This window comes from Tachypleus tridentatus, chromosome 10 (assembly GCF_004210375.1).
Source record: "Tachypleus tridentatus isolate NWPU-2018 chromosome 10, ASM421037v1, whole genome shotgun sequence".
Lineage (NCBI taxonomy): Eukaryota > Metazoa > Arthropoda > Merostomata > Xiphosura > Limulidae > Tachypleus > Tachypleus tridentatus.
The window spans coordinates 157,352,928-157,371,570 of record NC_134834.1 but is presented as its reverse complement, the minus strand read 5'-3'; the positions used below and the strand labels follow the sequence as shown (position 1 = coordinate 157,371,570).

Below are 18,643 nucleotides of genomic sequence, written 5' to 3'. Positions count from 1 at the left end.
TATTACTATTTTAATATAATTGACGACATTAGGTTTACATAATAAGTCATAATTATCTGAAGCATCACATTCGCACTTCAAGGTAAATGGCCAGAGCTCTACGACAGCTCGATCTCACGCGAGATAAATTATGCAGACACTCATGTAATGTCTATATGAACTACATACACACCACACTACTATTTAAGAACTGGGAGCTAAACCTACTTTAACATTGAAAAGTCAATCAATTGTTATAAAATAATGTTCATCACTTCTTTTTAGACAAATCATTCATCAGATTATCCGTCATGATCGGTCATTCAGCCTAAATGAACATTTGGTAGGGGTATATGAACTTTTACAGCTTATAGCATTCCATTTCTATATACAGTATGGCTGCCTCGAACAACGTGGATATCCCATCACCGACGTTGGAATATTAAATACTAGCAGAGTCCTGCAAAATATCTGTTGTCAAACTAGTATATTTATTACAGCAGTACTTCTTTAAATACAATATTTACAGAAAAACACAAACGAACTTGTACATGTTGAGCGTATTGTAAGACCTTAATTAACGTTAGGCCTCAATTCGATAAAAAGATAAATTAACACTGTAGCCTGTATACGGTTTTTACTTTAGTTACGATTAAACTCTATTGTACTTAGTACTATTAATATATAAACTTTTTGAAAACTAAGCTTTTAACGTTGTTGTACAAAATAGTAAAGTAATTTACATCTGCTTTTTGATAAAGCAGTTGTAGCAATTTGTCTAAGAAACTTTCTGCCTCAGGCAAGCTGATTATTGATAAGTGCATGATACGTTCTTGGGTAAAATTCTTATAATGCTTATAATACGTACTGACATGTAGAATTATAGTTTGATGTTGATTACAGTGTACCACAGGTTCCATGTAAGTAGACAGTAAATTTAAACTTTATACAAGACACTGCTTGTTACCAGTAAAAAGGGTGTACCTATTTATTGAAGCAAAGCAGCAAGATTTTCTTTACGCTAGTAAAGACAACTGCATTATTTTTTATGAATCTTCTGTTACGTATTATATTTTATTCCGGACGATCATCGAATTTATTATACTACGATTTAAATTGCAATTTAAATTTTAAAAATACTTAAACATTGAGATATATCAAATTTATGAGTTTTGTCAACAAGACTGATATACAGTTTCTTATAAAATGGTTATTACAAATAATGATTTATATACAAATGTTTTACAAACAATATTGAGTCTTCTATCTGATCCGGAACTTTCTTGAAATGTTATCGATGGTTCACTATGAGCGAATTGATTCTGAGTTAACGTCGGTACATTTCACTTAACGTGGAGCTAGCTAACTCTCAGCTAATCACATTAGAATTTTTTTTCTTTGCTTGTTTTTTTCACAGCTGAAGTTATGTAATGTCCTCATTAAAATATTTATGTCCGATGTTAATCCGCTGAAGTTAAGTAGTTATAATATTAGAAATCTATAAACGTTCCTGGTCAATATTCTGTAGTTTTACGATTAATAAGGGTTAATCACAGTTGCAGCTTCCGAGGTTTATAGTTTTCTAACTGTTGTAAACCAACAATATATACTAATCAGTGATGTCGAGATATATACTGTCTCTTGGCGCCTCGGTTTAAATCAACGCTAGACAAGGTTCTCGAAATTTCAGTTGACAACAATACTGGCTAATCACTAGTATTTATATACACACAAAATACATTATTGATTCTCAAACTCGAGAATCTTGAACAAGGTTTAGTGAATAGGCGGTAAATTACGCAATACCGATTTAACAGTATATGTTACATGTGTTTCGGTTAAATATAAATTTAGTAATAAACATGGATATTAAAATAAATATATAATAGTAAATCTGTTACACTTATAACACTCTCTCCTTCCTCCCCCCAGTTAAGAAACTACTATCTTCAAGAACTTCATGTATGTTTAATAACATTAGAATAGAGTGCAAGACTGTATCCCTCTAATACACGTGTTGCAAGTCGGCATTATCACCCATTAAGCTGAATTCAGGGCTAACTGTAGTAACGCAGAGATTAAATGTTAGTGGTCCCTATAATGTGTGGCACTAATGGTACCATACTGCAAGAGTCAGTACGTTCATCAATGTTTATTCCTGCTCACACCATACACCCATCACTTCACGTCACATCACGTTCCTGTGTGAAAATGGGACTGGATCTGGTTCTAGAATTTGTTATTTTTCCTGTGATTATAAGCAAGTTATCTGATTAAGAGTTGAAGTTTGGCTCATCTGTGAAAAGAATGTCTACAGATACCTGGTTGGTCCATTGGACATGACCTTGTTGATACCACTGCTGACAGATTTTTTTTTTTATTGTTGTTCGCCCTGTTATGAGAGGAAACACCATTACTAAACATCTGGTATACAGGTCGAACCTGTGGTTCGTGTTTATAACTGCCAGTGCACTACATCCATGACAACCAAGCAGACTGCACAGGCTGTGGACGATAGTCTGCGTTGTCAAGGTGCTTAAATAAATGTATACTTTGTCTGAAAGCATCTACGCTTTTTGCTGGTAACGCTTTGAGAAACTTGAAACTAATTCGCAATAGTCTGCTGTGACTAGCTAGTTCCCATTTACCCGATGGCTCTTCTCATCCATTTCTATTATTTGAGGTCTATATATAATTCACGGGATATCTGAGAACTCTAAATGAGCAACTTAAAAGTGTCAATAAAAGAGTATTGAGTGATACCACTATAGGCGGCGTAGGTAACTAACATAGCTTGATTTCAGTAGTTTCATCTTGTCACATGTATAAAATCACACATTTTACCATCTTCTTTTTGTTTGTTCAGTGTGGTAAACTTACCTTATCTTTAATGTTTACGTAGTTACAAAACCTTGCCAACAAACTACTCTCATTTAATTGTAATCAGAAATATGTGGATTGGAAGCCTTAACATAAATCATTTCAAGTTCGTAACTTGTATATTTTGTTATTTATTAGTTTGTCTTAAAAAACACACAAAACATGTTACATGTTAACATAAATCATTTCAAGTTCGTAACTTGTATATTTTGTTATTTATTAGTTTGTCTTCAAAAACACACAAAACATGTTACATGGATTCCATGTGACAACCAACAACGAAACAGTTTGTTTTTAAGTATACGTTGGTTATATCAATATTCTTCAACCTTACGAGTTTGACAAGTACAGACCGACGTTGGCGTGTGAAGTGGGTATTTAGGCTACCACGCCCTTCTTGCAAGTCGCCACCGGCCTACACAATGAAAATCGTTGCACTTCTTTCAAGGATAATGTTACATTTACAGAAATGAATCTATTGAAAAATCGTATATAAAAGCAATACCATAGGAATTTTAACATAATAAACTGGGTCACTGAATCTGCGTTTTCAATTTTAATAGTTTCAAACCACATCTCGAATCATTTTGTACGGGACTTATTCTACAAAGGTTTGAAAACAATAGTTTCACACAACTTTGTCAAAGATTTCACTTTGCTATAATTTTTATATCATTACGTAAAATTTCCCCTTTGAATATATAGCTCGAAGACGAATTTGTGTACAATGTTTTTTATTCTGTGCTATCATGTTTCATACCAAACACTGTCATGTTTCCCACATAACACTACTATTGAAATAGAAGGAAACTACTATGGTATAATTGTTTGTTATTTTTCAACGTAACTTTTGGGAGGAACGCCATTTATAAAACACATAGTAAACACAAAGTCTGGTTACGATTACAGTGGACTTACAGACAATTATTTGGTATCGGTGAAACACATTAGAGTCATAGTTTACGATTAATCTATGATGCCCACTGATAAGTAATAGTCACCGTTGTACGTTTGTGGGAGTGGGGGTTCGTTTATGGGTCACCTTGTACATGAAACTAGTTGTGAGCGAAATTATTGCCTCTATATTTTCGTTACAGGTTACGAGAATTGCCCCTATAACAGTATCATTAATATCTTATACTCTGCTTTAATTACGTTGATCTTCGCGCTTTGATGTGACAGATAATACGTCATGATAACTACTGAGTCGCTCAGCGTCTGCTTTCAGGAAGGCTTTCATAATACCAATAATTTAATACTGCTTATCAATACTAACAAAGCATTAAAAACTTCTAAATCCCAGATGAAAATCTAATTCAATATCATTATATTGTACCAAGGAAGCCGACAGATCATTAATAAAAACAATAACAAGGGAAGTATCCAAATTAAAACCATGGATATGAAAAAACTAAAAATTAAAACAGATTGATTGCAAGTAAAAAAAACGCGAAAACGTTAAAATAAAGAAATTAATTTTTAGAGAAAAAATCACATGTAAAATCTATGTAAGTAATGCATTTATTTTACCAGTAATTTATTTTAATTTAGTTTTAAAGGTGATTTTCCTCTAAAAGTATATTATATAATAATTTCAGAAACATATCGGTGACACAAATAATGAATTACTACAATTGAATGCAGAGGTGTAGTAGACAAATTAAAATGAGGAACCAGAGTTTATATTGACCGAATGAAGAGAGATGCACCCATTATGGACGGGTTCCAGGACTTGAAAGCTCTTGGGTTATGGACTAAATTTAATGAATTATCCGGCTTTTCCCCCGAGAGTAATTTTCCTAATTTTGATGCATTTATACTGGGGCATATTCCAACGCCATTGAAATGATCAAATTATCATTAATACTTTATTACATGAAATACAAACTAAAGCCAACCAGAAAATAAATTGTATTATGCAGTAATATTTTGTAGTTGCTTTAAAACAGAGGTACATCTTATTCTTATACTAATATAAATGATGGTTGTCAAATAATGTTCCAAATGTTCCTCATAATTCAGTCAAGTTGTGTGATTTCCATTCATCTTCTTAATTTCCATACAACCCAATCGGCCTTAATGTCAGAATTTTTTTTGCAGGCCAACCCATAGCTGAGTGTATTCTACCGACCTCCAACCCATAGCTGAGTGTATTCTACCAGCCTCCAACCCATAGCTGAGTGTATTCTACCAGCCTCCAACCCATAGCTGAGTGTATTCTACCAACCTCTTTTTGCTCCAGATATCTCTTCACCACATTTGTTGCACACTTAGAATCACTGTTTTACTGAAAGATGAATTTCCACCCAACAGATGTTGTTCCTAAGGGAACAACATAATAGACAGAAACATGCTTGTATCCCTCAGCAGTCAGTGTCAATTTTGTGTAGATCTTTAACCTTATTAGCTGAGATGCATTCCAACACTTACGGGTATCTTCACATGTTTCACTATAGATGTTGACCGGAATGCCTTCTCTTCTCTACAATCGGACAAATTATCATGATTGTTGAAAAAAAAATTGATTACCCTATAAAAACGTCTTCCTCCAGCTTTGTTATCCCAGCGTTTGAAGTCTGATGCATAACGAATTTACCGTTATATGTTTATTTTTGCCTGACGCATGTGAAGTATATTGTTGGATGTGTATTGCGCAAGTCCCGCCTGTTCTCTAAATTTGTAGAAGATTCTCGAGAGTAAGAATCAAAAATATTTGTTTTACAAAAACAATATTTTCAAACATTGTTGAAGTTCGAGAATCTCGCCTTAAACTATATAAACAGACACGCCAAGAGATAGATCAGAATAATATTGGTCAGCTACAGTAAGTGTGCTATACGCTTCGGAAGCTATAATTGTGATTAACGCTTATTAATTGAAAAACTACAGAAGTTGACCAGGAACGTTTACATATTTCGAACATGACAAACCGTTCAACTTCAATGGAATAACTTTGGAAGTCAGATATTGTCGGGAAAAACTAACGAGCATGTTTGGCGTGATGGGATGCGAACACGCGACCCTCAGATTACGAGTCGCACGCCTTAACACGCTTGGCCATGCCGGGCCAAAACTAAAGTGCGTGTTTTACTTAATAATAATTTGCGCCTCGTGGACCTGGACCGTTGATAAAACATTTACTTCCAGACCAAACAGAAAACTGAATGTTGTTTATGCGTTTGTAAAATATTTGTTATAAATAATTATTTATAAATCGCTGTTATTATACATTGCATGTTTATGCATATTAAAATATATTTGTGTTAAAACAGAAATGTGTGTACATCAATCTTGTTGGTGAATACCATAAACTGGATACATATTAATATTTAACAAAACAACTTCGAAACTAAAATTAAAATTTTCGTCTATTCAAAAGAATAATACATAACGAACGTAACATAAGAAATCGGAGACTGGTCCGAGATTAATTATAATACATAAAAGATGCCACATTCAGCGTTCTAGTTTGGTTGTCCCCTCTAGGCACTAGTTTTCAGGTGCTAAACATCTATTGAGGTCACTTTATGTTAATACTATCTTACTGTTCTGAAAGTAACATCCAGGCCAATACTCCAGCTTTCCTATTAGCAATATTTCTATTGGACTGTCATGTATCACAGAGTTTATCTGTTTGAAGTTAAGCACAGAACTACACAATGGGCTATCTGTGCTCTGCCACCACTGGTATCAAAACCCGGTTTATAGCAGTGTGAGTCAGAAGGCATTCCGCTGTGCCACTGGGGGCTCACGTAAAGAGTATGTCCTGAATTACTTAACATAACTTTTGAATGTTTGGGGTTTCTACCTCGCCCTCTTTTACTATCAACAGTACCAGTTTCACGCAACCTCTACAAAATTTCTTTATAGTTAGTTTTGAAACATGAAGTTTTGCCTAAGTCTATCGAATGGAATTTATTTCATAACCATACCTTTAATACATACACGTTTATCATTTAGCGTTCCTGTACTAGGAGCTACAAGATAGTTACGACATTACTGCTGGGAACAGTATGCCTGATTGTATTTTTATATGTATTATGCTGGTGTGGTACTACTAGATTGGTTAGATGAGAGCTAATACGGTCAAAATATCAACACGTGAGTGTTCTCTGGTGCAGTTAGTTTATAATAGGCAGAAGGAAAGAAGCCCCACAATCTTTGCATTTGACACCCGTTACATTTGTCCTTTCAGTAATTATTTTTAGTATTATAATTCTCCAAATGTATATCGTCATAAAAATGTTAACATAACCCATACCATAGGAATTTTATTGCTTAGTAAAGGTAAAGGATCATATAATATAGCATATGTGGTATAAAGGCTTTAAAATAGAAAGAAATCAATTAGTATACAAGTTCAAACTATTAAAATTAAAAGTATATACTTTAATATAACACCTTAGATGCAATGTTTTATTATTTTATCGGGTTTCCCTTTTTTAATTATTTTTAAAGGTCCTACTTTCTAAATGTTCATGTAAGTACTTTATATAAACAATTAAAGTATGTAAATTTATCACTTCAGTAAACAAATGTTTTTCATGGTAATATCTTTTTATTCTACTTATATCACAGTTAATGCAAACAAAATCGATTTTTTTTTTTTTTTAAAGATCAAGTTATAAACGTGAATTATTTGAAGTGTTGGATAAAACAAAACCAAAACTTCATTGCATAATTGGGTTATCATAAAAAGAGGTTTTTCACTTGAATACACCCAACTCGTAAGTGAAATCTTGTAATCCGCATCTATAAGAACATCAAATCGTTTAAATCCCTTAACGTTCCTTGTTCAACGCGGTTTGATAACGGGGAGAAACTGTGTTCATATCACATTATTTATGGTTAGTCCTAACAGCCGCACACTAAATCTGGTTAGATTTTCAAGCAGTACAAGTGATATTTCAAACGGTTTTGTGTTGAATATACTCGTGTCTTAACTGATAAGAACCCTTATTGAACAACCAAGAAGAAAACTGTTATGCTAATGAAGTCTAAAAAACGTAAAGTTTAATTAATGGTTTAAGTGGTTTAAGCTATGGTGATACAAAAGTGTTTTAAAACTGACATGCCTTTCTAGTCTATCAAAATTAACCTACTGGTACCTTCATACCAGATGTTTACATTACTTCACATCCATCAAAGTATTTTCATAACTCATTTTTAACCCGAATCAGTATTTTTAACTGTACAATTCCTATCATTTTTTACTTCACATTTTCAGTATTTTATGCGGTACTTACGTTTATACCAAGTGTTCCTCCTGTTTTCGTCATCACGTGCTGAGACGGAGAACTGTATGCAAAACGAAGCGAGTGCAATCCACCAAAGCACGCGACAAATCAAGGCACGTCTACTTTTGTGGTGCATTGTACGACAGCCGATCATTCTGAAGAATTCGAAATATCGGCGTTTTCGCTTTCACTTTTCTTATTTGTTTTATGTTACAGTGTATGTAAACTAAAGTAAAATAATTACACACACATCGAGGAAAGAGATGCAGAGCAAAAGATTGCGGAAGCAAAGTGTGTAGCTTGCAGCTAAAAAAATGTGGGTCCAGCCCTACAAAAAGTGCACCTGTGCGAAATAACGGTATTAATTAGTTTTCACCGAAAAAGGAAATTAACCTAACATGCACAGCTGTTCAGTTTATGAGTATTTTCAACTACTGGTCAAAAACCGTGCAAATACATTTAGAGCTAAGTAGTAATTAATTTAGAAATAGCTCCAGCACCGAATTTACATTCGCAGATCCTTAGTTTTCTAATACCCCGGGAACGTCAGCGGGTCCTGCACTGCGGAACACGCCTGCCAAGATCGCGAGCCCGTAAGATAATTTAAATACTTGTCAGGCGTTCCCACCAACGATGTCTTGTGTTCGAACGATAAGCATACGACCCCATTCGTTGCCTGCCAGCTTCTCTGTAAAAGCGACTATTCGGACGTGCCTATTATCAGCGAGAGGGAGATATTTTACGGGGGGGACTCACCAAAGAACTATGTTGCGAAGATTATTTAAAATTACCCATTTATAAAAGGAGGAATACATGTCTTCAAAACATCACAGAAACAAGACAGGTAGCTTAAAGTGAAAATACAATCAGAAAAAAAAAAAGTCAACATACAAGTATGAGGTATGAAACATATTGTCGATAGTATTTACTCAAGCTATAAATCCCTATTTTGACTCTCGTAAATATTATGTCTTTTAGACAGGGTGTCAAAGCAGGGATTTGTGGCTTGAAGAAATTATGTCAACACTATGTCTCAACCTTTAACCCTGTTTGTTTGCTTTTCTGGCGATTGCATTTTCACTTTAAGCTACCTATCTTGATTCTGTAATTTATTGAAGGTCTCTATTCCTTCTTTTTATACTAACAATTTTTATTAACCTTGTTTCTTTAGTTTTTATATATCAATTATGGGTATAAATGTATATAATAGCAATACTGTCTTATTTGAAACTGTTTAGTTCAACAAAAATACGTAGCTGGTGTATGATATTCTCTCGAGAAACAATGATAACCTTTGTATTGGCTTCATGTTGGTTGGATGGCTATTGGTCCTGATATCATTGCTACAATGTTATCATTGATAGTGGTATTGCATCTATAATCACTGTGATGTATGGTTATCAACATACCACATGTTTTATATATATGCATGTTTGTAAAATTTATACATGTACTATATTTAAACCCTGTAGCCATAAGGAGAGTTTGTGAACACTGGATTGGACAGACCACTGAATTTTTCTGAAATGTGCATGGTCTGAGATTTTGTAACTGCTTGTGTTTTATATATGCATGCACATGCAGTGCATGTTGGCTAGTGTGTGTGTGTGTGTCTATATATAGGTGTAAACAGGTATAATAAAATTATCACCGATTGTATTGTAATAACGGAGCAGAGAAGGATAATTCGTCACTTCTTGTTCTTCCCAAGCCTATCACTGAAACATCGATAATTAATGCTCATCAATACTTTTACATGCTATCATAAAAAAGTCCAAAATATTTCCCACTAATATGTAAAAGATGGAGCTACTTATAACCATATGGCTTTGTTTGTTACTAAGCACAAACTACATAATAGGCTATCTATGCTGTGTTCACCAAGGGGATCGAAAGCCGCTTTTTAGCGTTATAGTATTTTAAATCAGGATTGATGCTCTTACCAAAAGAGCGAGTTACAAAACCACAACAAATCATCTTTGAAATTCACTAGCAATCCCGACCAACAATCTAGCTGTGTTTAAACTAATTTACATAGTTAAAAACATAAATGGTCGAAGTTGTTTTTGGTACCTAATGGAAGCGGCATCAGAAGTGAATTAAAATATAAAAACTTAAATACATAATCTGGCTAGACAGCTTAGTTTCACTTGTTCTTTGATAGATTTCATAAGCTATTAAAAATGTTGATTACACTGCACAACAAAAATTTGCTACTGGAAAAAACTCAAGTGATTTGGGGTAATATGATGATGTCGATTTCAATAGATAAAATATTTTGTCTATCGCCTCTAGCTACTGAGTTATTGTAAAATCTCAGTACTTGGTCAGCTATGTGAAAAATATTATGCAATCAATTCAGTACAATAGATTTATGCTGTGAAATTAAGTTTGCTTCAACAGCTTAATTAATAGATACGTTCAAACACTTACTGTATTGTATTGGTGTAAAATTCCATATATATTGTTCATACATGCGTTTGTTCTCGATAAAACTATAGTGAATTGTACCACTTTTGATTCGTTCCCACTGTTTACTAGAAAATTCGAGAAGGCCCTCGAGTAAGCACAAAAAGGGCAGAGTCAGATGCCCCTCTCTCACTCAGTTGATCAATTCGCCTCGCTTCCACACAGTCAAAACAAAGTACGATCTTCTTCCTCGCAACATACCCGTAATATAAATAAATTCTGCAAAAATTTGTTTCTTAATATTTTAAACGCTTGATCTGTAAACTTGAATTGTTTTAGATTTTTAACAAAACAATTTAAAGTACTGGCTGCCTCCAATTCAAGTAAAGTATAAAAGTACAAAAATCCCTCAAACAGTTTCCGCTAGATATGTGAATAGTTAGTTGGTTGTTTGGTGTTTAATGCCTCACAGCAAGTAGGTTATTTGCGCTAAACAGCCTGTAGAAAATAAACAAGGAAAATTATTAAAATATGTAAAAAAGGAATCACGTTGAAACAAAGGCCAGTTTTCGAATTAAAATGGCCAATGGCCCTTAAAAATTTAAAAACGCAAATGAGGTGAACAGTGTCACCATCACCAATGACACTGTCCAACATCAGGGGTGAACCCATGGTAAAAACATCTAAAATGGTGCCATTGCTCACGGTCGTAACGACGGCACGACAGCAGAATGTGGACTATTGTGATTTGAGTGTCACAAAAACAACACACTGGTGCATTAGTCTCAGCTAAAAGAAAATAATGAGTTAAAAACCTGTGGCCAATGCCTTGCCTGATCAGGACAACTTCCTCCTTCCGATCCTTTATGGAAGCAAGACAGCCAATAGAAGGTTTGATCTGGAAAAGATTGTTATCACGTTGCTCATTCCAAGTCGACTGCTAACAGACGAGAAATCGAGCCTTGAATACAAGACCATAGTCCACGTATGGGGCAGACACAGTCATGATAGCACCAGAGCAGATGGACTTAGCTGCAATGTCAGCAAGATTGTTTCCGCGAATACCAACGTGGCCCAAATCCAGAAGAACTGGATAGAAATGGATGATAAACAGAAATGGCTCAGTCGGCTTTGAATATCAACAAGAACATGGTGAGAACTAAAGTGAAGCGACTTCAAGGCTAGTAGAGAGCTAAGCGAGTTGGTATACTGTTGGTGTATTGCATAACTTCTATGTGCTCGTAGAGAAAAGAAATGGTGTACAATTCGGCAGTGAACATAGAAACTGTAGAGAACCAATCTTATGTGGAGAACATATCTTACAATTCAGATAACTTGCCTTGATGGTGGCTGATAGACGTGGTGATGTAAACTTCAAAATTAGAACTTTGGTAGACAGCATAATTCCATATTTGTGGGTGGAGGTATGTCTCACTCCAGAAACTCCATAGGTTGAGAAACCAGCAAGGATCTCTGACTCAGGGATATTCTTCAAATCCCTCTCAACAATAACTTTGCTGACGAATTCAAAGTAGCATGAGGCATAATCTCAATGGGTACATCCCTAATGGTCTTCAAACACAAGAGGAGTTAATTGTATTTTGGATGGATTTTTCTAACAAGATGTCCCCACAATGTAGATTTTGATGAGCTTAGAAGATCCAGCGAGCCCCTCTACTCCCTTCAGAATAAAAAAAAAAAGGGAGACATTTTCCATAAAGATTTGTCTGATAAAGAATGTAATATTAGAAAATAAGGTACAGGTGCTGAAGAAGTTGAAGACTGCTATTCAGAATCTTCAAGGCATGGACGTTTACGTATGGTCTATTTTTTTATTTTATCTTTATTTAGAATTGGGAGAGGTATAATAAAACAAGAACATTTCAGTTCCCACTGTCCCCACACACCATGGAGCTCTATAAGGGAAGCACTGCAATGCCAAACAAGGACATTGCAGCAACACCAGGATTTTGTGAGCATTATACTCAAACTCCAGCATCAACACCTGTTGAGTACATCCAATTCTGGTACTCAGTTGACCAAGTGGACCAACCAATTGACCCTGGTTAAGTTAGATTACAAGAATTTGGAGCCAAAGTGGTGTGTTACAGTTGGACCTCTCAAAAAATGGACCTTCTTCTCCCCTCACGGGTTGCCATGCACAGCAAATATGTGAATGGATGTTCAGATCCCAGGAGGTAAACTGAAAATACAGAATCTTCTCTAGGAGGTCCCATCACCACGTACAGTGATCCATCTCAAAGGGCTACATTTGTGGGAAATATATTACACTTTCACGAAGGAATGACACTACACACAAGGTAAAGATAGCATTTTACACATTATTTTGTGTACAAAATTGCTGGTGAAGAAAGACACTGGACTCCACATATGTATTGTACAGTTTGTACATGTGGCTTGACACAGTAGCATAATAATAATAAAGCAAGTATGTCACCTGCAGTTCTTCTGATATGGTGTGAGCCCAAATATCATCTACCTGATTGTTATTCCTGCACGACTAATGTTTCTGGATATTCAGGCCAAATTAAACAATATATTAAATATCCACATACTTCATCTGCAATGAAACCAGTACCTCATAGGGATGATCTTCCACTGCCACATCCCACAGCAAAATGGGAAAGAGAAGAGTTATCCTGTAAGAAGACAATGCATTATCTTCATGTTCTTCATCTAATAATTCTATTCCTCAAAATAAACTACCTCATCTGATCACACAAGAAGAGTTAAATGATCTGATTCATGACTTGTCTCTATCAAAACAACATGAGGAACTTCTTAGCTCTCGTTTACAGCAATGAAATTTATTAGCTCCAGGAAAAAAAGTTACAATTTACAGAAGTTGTCATCAAAGTCTTACTTCTCACTACAGCATGAAAGATACTTTGAGTTTCTGTACAAATTTTGAGGTACTAATGGAAGAATTACATACTGAAAACCACCTTCAAGGATGGATACTTTTTAATGACCCATCTAAAGTTAGTCTGAAGGCTGTACTTATGCACAATTTGACACTAAACCATCGATTCCTGTTGTTCGTGCTGTGAATACAAAAGAAACTTATCAAAGCATGCAGGTTATACTTAAGGTCAAATATAATCACCATAAGTGGAACATATGTGGTGATTTAAAAGTTACTGCACTCCTGCTAGGCCTGCAGAGTTAGCATACCAGACATTATTGCTTTGTGTCTATGGTATGGTCAAAATGATAAAAATCATCCACAAAAAAAGGAATAACTAGTGACCAGCAAAACAGAATATCGAGTATCAACATTTAGTGAATCCTGAAAATGTGTTTCTGCCTCTATTTCATATTAAACTGGGACTCATGAAGAATTTTATAAAAGGAATGAACAAAGATAGTAACAGTTTGAGATATCTGTCTAACAAGTTTCCAAAAATCACTGAAGAAATAATTAAAGGAGAAATCTTTGTTGGCCCACAGATTTAGGAACTGCTGATGGATGATAACTTTGAAAAAATTACTTGATTATAAAGAACCCGTTGTCTGGAAATTATTCAAACTGGTTGTCAAAAATTTCTTAGGAACTCACTGGGGATAAAAATTATGATTGATAATATCTTTCAGAACTACGGGAGAATGGGGTCTAGAAAATTATCAAAGATGAAGTTCTTACACTTCTATTTTGACCTCTTTCCAAATGATTTGGATGCAGTGACCAATAATCATAGAAAGTTTCAACTAGGATATTTCTACAATACAATAGTAACATCAAGGACAACAGAATCCTGCCATGATAGAATATTACTGCTGGTTTTTAGAACAAGAAACTGAGAACATACACAAAAGGTGCAACAAATAGAGCAGATGTTTCGTAACAAAAAAAAAAAAAAAACAACAGCATGAAAGTTTTGAGCATAGCCTGAATATATTTTCAGTATATAATCTTATTATACACGTTGCTTTTTTAAACAGGTATTACTATTATGTCTCGTTTCTGAACATTCTTAATGTTATTTTCAAATAATAAAATTATTAAAAAGTTATTTTACAATATATAAGAATATTGTAAATAAATTTATCATAACCTGAAAACAAGACATAATCAGTAATTTTCAACATCATGTTCAGAATCAGCACCATCAAAGTACTTAGAAACAGTTATATTTTTCATGATGAATACATAGTTACATTTTTTTTATTGAAGATAAAAAAAGGTTTTGTGTTGCTCAGTGTTATGATGTGAACTTCTGGAGAAGATTAAACTGATGGATGTTTCAGCACTTTATTGTGGGAGATCCCATAATACCATCCTGGTTTAATCCTTTCCAATTTGAGAGTTTGCTCAGAAGTTGCCTTAAAGTGTTTGTTTTGTTTCTGATAATGGGGAAAACTGAATATATATGCCAAAAATTAAAACTTATCACAGAAGCTTGTTGGACACATGTATGAATTAAGCCACAAGTTCAGTTATCATTATTTGAACTTATTGCATAATCACATGTGCTTTAGCCTTCACAAAACTATAATTCTAACACATATACACTGGTGTTCTAGCATATTTATTGCTTCTCATGGTCGGTTTGTGCAGAGTTATACATAATATGCACATGTAAAGAAATAATACCTTACATAAAAATATCTATTTCTTCACATCTGCATACACAATGGATAACAGCTGTGACATAACAAACTGACACCAAGCACCAATAACACACCACTAGATTTAACATTCTCACACTGGGAATTTACATAATACAGTACAAAAGTTAAGTTTATGTGTTTGTTACATTACAAATTCCTCGGCTAAAACAATATAATTTTATTCAATGCAAACTGTTCTTTACTAAAAATAGTTAAGTTAGTCAGAGCAAATACACTTTTACAAAATCACTCCTTTGTTTTACTCTTATATGTACCAATTATTTATTATGCTGCATTGTGGTTGTAGGTCCACATCTATATATAATAATGATTTTGTTGGTCTTTTCTGTGTGTGAGGGCAGTAGTTTGTTTTGTTTTTTAATTTTGTGCAAAGCTACACAAAGCTATTTGTGCTAATCTTCCCTAATTTAGCAGCAGAGGAAAGGTAGCTAGTCATCATCATCTGCCCCCAACTAGTAAGCTACTTTTCTACCAACAAATAGTGGAATTGATAGTAACATTATAGTGCTTCTGCAGCTGAAAGGGTGAGCATATTTAATGGAATGGAAATTCAAACCCACGACCCTCATATTGCATTGCGAGTCAAGAGCCTTAACCAAGCTACTCAAGGACTATACACGTCAGCAGTTCCCGATTTTGAACTGAGTGGAGGTAGAAAGCCAATAGCACCTATCATCAACTATTAGGCTACTGTTGTTTGATCAAATAATGGGTTTTGACTGTTACACTTAACAGTGGATTCTTAGTCCAGAACACTAAACCAGTGAGCCTCACTTGGCTAGATAAGGTGAAGAATTAATTACAAGTCAAAATTACTAATAGCAAAATACTAAACTATTTTATGTGTAATGATTAGTTGCAAGAGCTATTTAAAATTTAATTTAGGTTGTTTTTTTATTCTTCAAAGTAGCAAGACAGCTGTTTAAACTGTTACTTTAGTTTATTCCTTCCAGAATACCAACAAATTGTTATCGACATTGAGACAAAATAAAATGCTCTAATTCTTACGTTGACATTCGTTAGCATCAGTGGCCGTGGCTCTAGCCCATGGTAGATCATTGTAAAAAGGCAAGCATTCATTGCAGTCAAGCCCTGTGGTATTGTGTTGACAATGGCAAATCAGTCTTTGTTCTTCAAGTGTATCTCCCGTGTAGATACAATCAGTAGCATGTCCATTACACTTACACCTGAAAATATTAAACAAACAGTAGTAATTCAGAAGTTGACGGTACACACAAATCTGGCAATGGTAGAAAAACAGCAGTTCGGAAGTAGGTGGTTAATTCAATAATTAACCCTTAAATAATATGAAACAGTTCCTATTCTATGGATCAGGAAGCAACTTTAGCATGTAAACATTTTAATATAAATATTACTTTCTGCCTTGCAATATAAGTTACATTCCGGTGTATTGCCAAACAAAAACAGTTTATTCTGTTGTGATCTAAGGCCAATTAAAGGGCACATATCAAACATCTTCATGAAATTCGATGCATTGCCGAAGCTCCATAAGTTTTGCTTACTACAAAACTCACTAAAGTCACTAGCTGAAGATGAGTGTTGCATCTGGTGATACTGTGGGCCACAAGTGATACATTCATAATGGACCGCTCAAATCGTTATATTGCTGAAATCATATATAGATATAGTGCCAAAATCGTCTTTTTAGTGATTACAAAGTGACCATCAACCAATGCTAAGATGCCAGCTGTAGCTAAAGCTCGTGGAATATGTTTCAGTTACTTCTGGGACATTAGTCAGAAGATTCAGGTGGCCTTCTAATTTGTTTGTAACGAGAACAATCAGCTGCATAGTGTAAAGACATAAAAAGTGAAGGATATCAAGCTTGGATCATTGAAATTGTAAAGAAATGGAATCGAAAATCATGCGTTATTGAAATGCTCACACTTACAAACTATGAAAATTATTTAGTTGCATCAATATTTACCTTTACGATTTTTTATAAAATTTTAGAGTTAACCTCTTGAAAAAACTGCAAGATGAAACATTGCGATTTTGATTTTTTATCACTCAGTGTTTGATACTTTTTCCATTAAAATACAGTGTTGGTTATGACAAGTTGAACAGCATTAAACTCGTACCTAAAATTTGACATTAAAATATAATCACTTGTTATACCTGTAACAGCACCTGTAGTATAACAAAAACACAATATACTACAACTGCACATCTAGAAGATGTATACAAAAATAAATTACAATAACAACCAATCGAATTTACCTCAAACATTTCAAAATATCAACCAATTTAATCATTCAAAATGTTTTCCCTGCTTTAAACATATCTTTGATGGCTAACTCACGAATTGATAAAAGGTCAAAACAATATAGATAAACAACAAAAAGAAAACTTATTGTAGTTTGTGAATAAATCTATAAATAAACATCTACTGATCAGCCAATGTATTCTGAAGCTACAGTTTTTATTTAATATTGGCAGTATTTAGTACCGCCATTAGGCCTGGCATGGCCAAGCGCGTAAGGCGTACGACTCGTAATCCGAGGGTCGCGGGTTCGTGCCCGCGTCGCGCTAAACATGCTCGCCCTCCCAGCCGTGGGGGTGTATATGTGACGGTCAATCCCACTATTCGTTGGTAAAAGAGTAGCCCAACAGTTGGCGGTGGGTGGTGATGACTAGCTGCCTTCCCTCTAGTCTTACACTGCTAAATTAAGGACGGCTAGCACAGACAGCCCTCGAGTAGCTTTGTGCGAAATTCCAAAACCAAAACAAGTACCGCCATCTTTTGGTAATACATAAAATATTTCTAGGAATTTATGGAAAGCAAAATACTTCACACTTATCGCTCATGTCAGTATTTGGTTCGAATAGAATTAAAAGGATGTATGGAGTCTATAGCTTTTTATTAGTATCAAGTTGCTTGAATACAAGTACCTTCATTAAAACTTTATTTACAATTTAAATTTTTTTCTTGTACAAAATGAAACCATGAGCTCTTTAAATTAAACTGATCCAATTAAACAAACGTAAGCAATAACTTGGAATGGTTCCATGTAAATACAAGTTTTAGTAGATGTAAAAAAATTTTGAACCCTATGAAAAAAATAAAATTTGTCAGTTACATTCTATTAAAAAGAAAGGCAAGGGTAGAAATTCAATATTTTGTTTAATAAGACAATACATTAAAGCCAAATTTACAACCATAATACAATGTTAATGTATTATCGACCGAGGCTATAAATTCAATATCATTTAGGCTCTCCTTTCGGTGTTTGTAAACGCTTATCATCACAAGTACACCACCAAGTTTCCATAAAGTCGTGTTATTTATTACTATGGGCACCTCGTAATAACTAATTACAAATTAGACTATACTTTTCTACACATTATAGAGGCAAGATAGGAAGATGTTAACCATATTAGTCATGTATGTCTGTCTGATATCTCGGAAAGAGAAAGGTAAATACATTAGGTTCGCATCTTTATTTTTAAAATTCACGCATTGA

The 18,643-nt window shown here is 34.4% G+C and overlaps 1 protein-coding gene across 2 annotated transcripts in view; it reads right to left on the bottom strand.

Annotated features, from left to right (window-relative positions):
- LOC143230731 (laminin subunit gamma-1-like) overlaps window positions 1–18,643 on the bottom strand; it is a 96,328-nt gene that overhangs the window by 37,998 nt on the left and 39,687 nt on the right. Inside the window, exon 4 of one of the 2 annotated variants that reach the window (XM_076464801.1) lies at window positions 16,167–16,345. In XM_076464801.1, the coding sequence (XP_076320916.1) occupies window positions 16,167–16,345 (179 nt within the window). Of the gene's footprint in view, window positions 1–8,105; window positions 8,677–16,166; window positions 16,346–18,643 lie in introns of those variants that run through there. The other variant, XM_076464802.1, reaches the window with a different exon arrangement.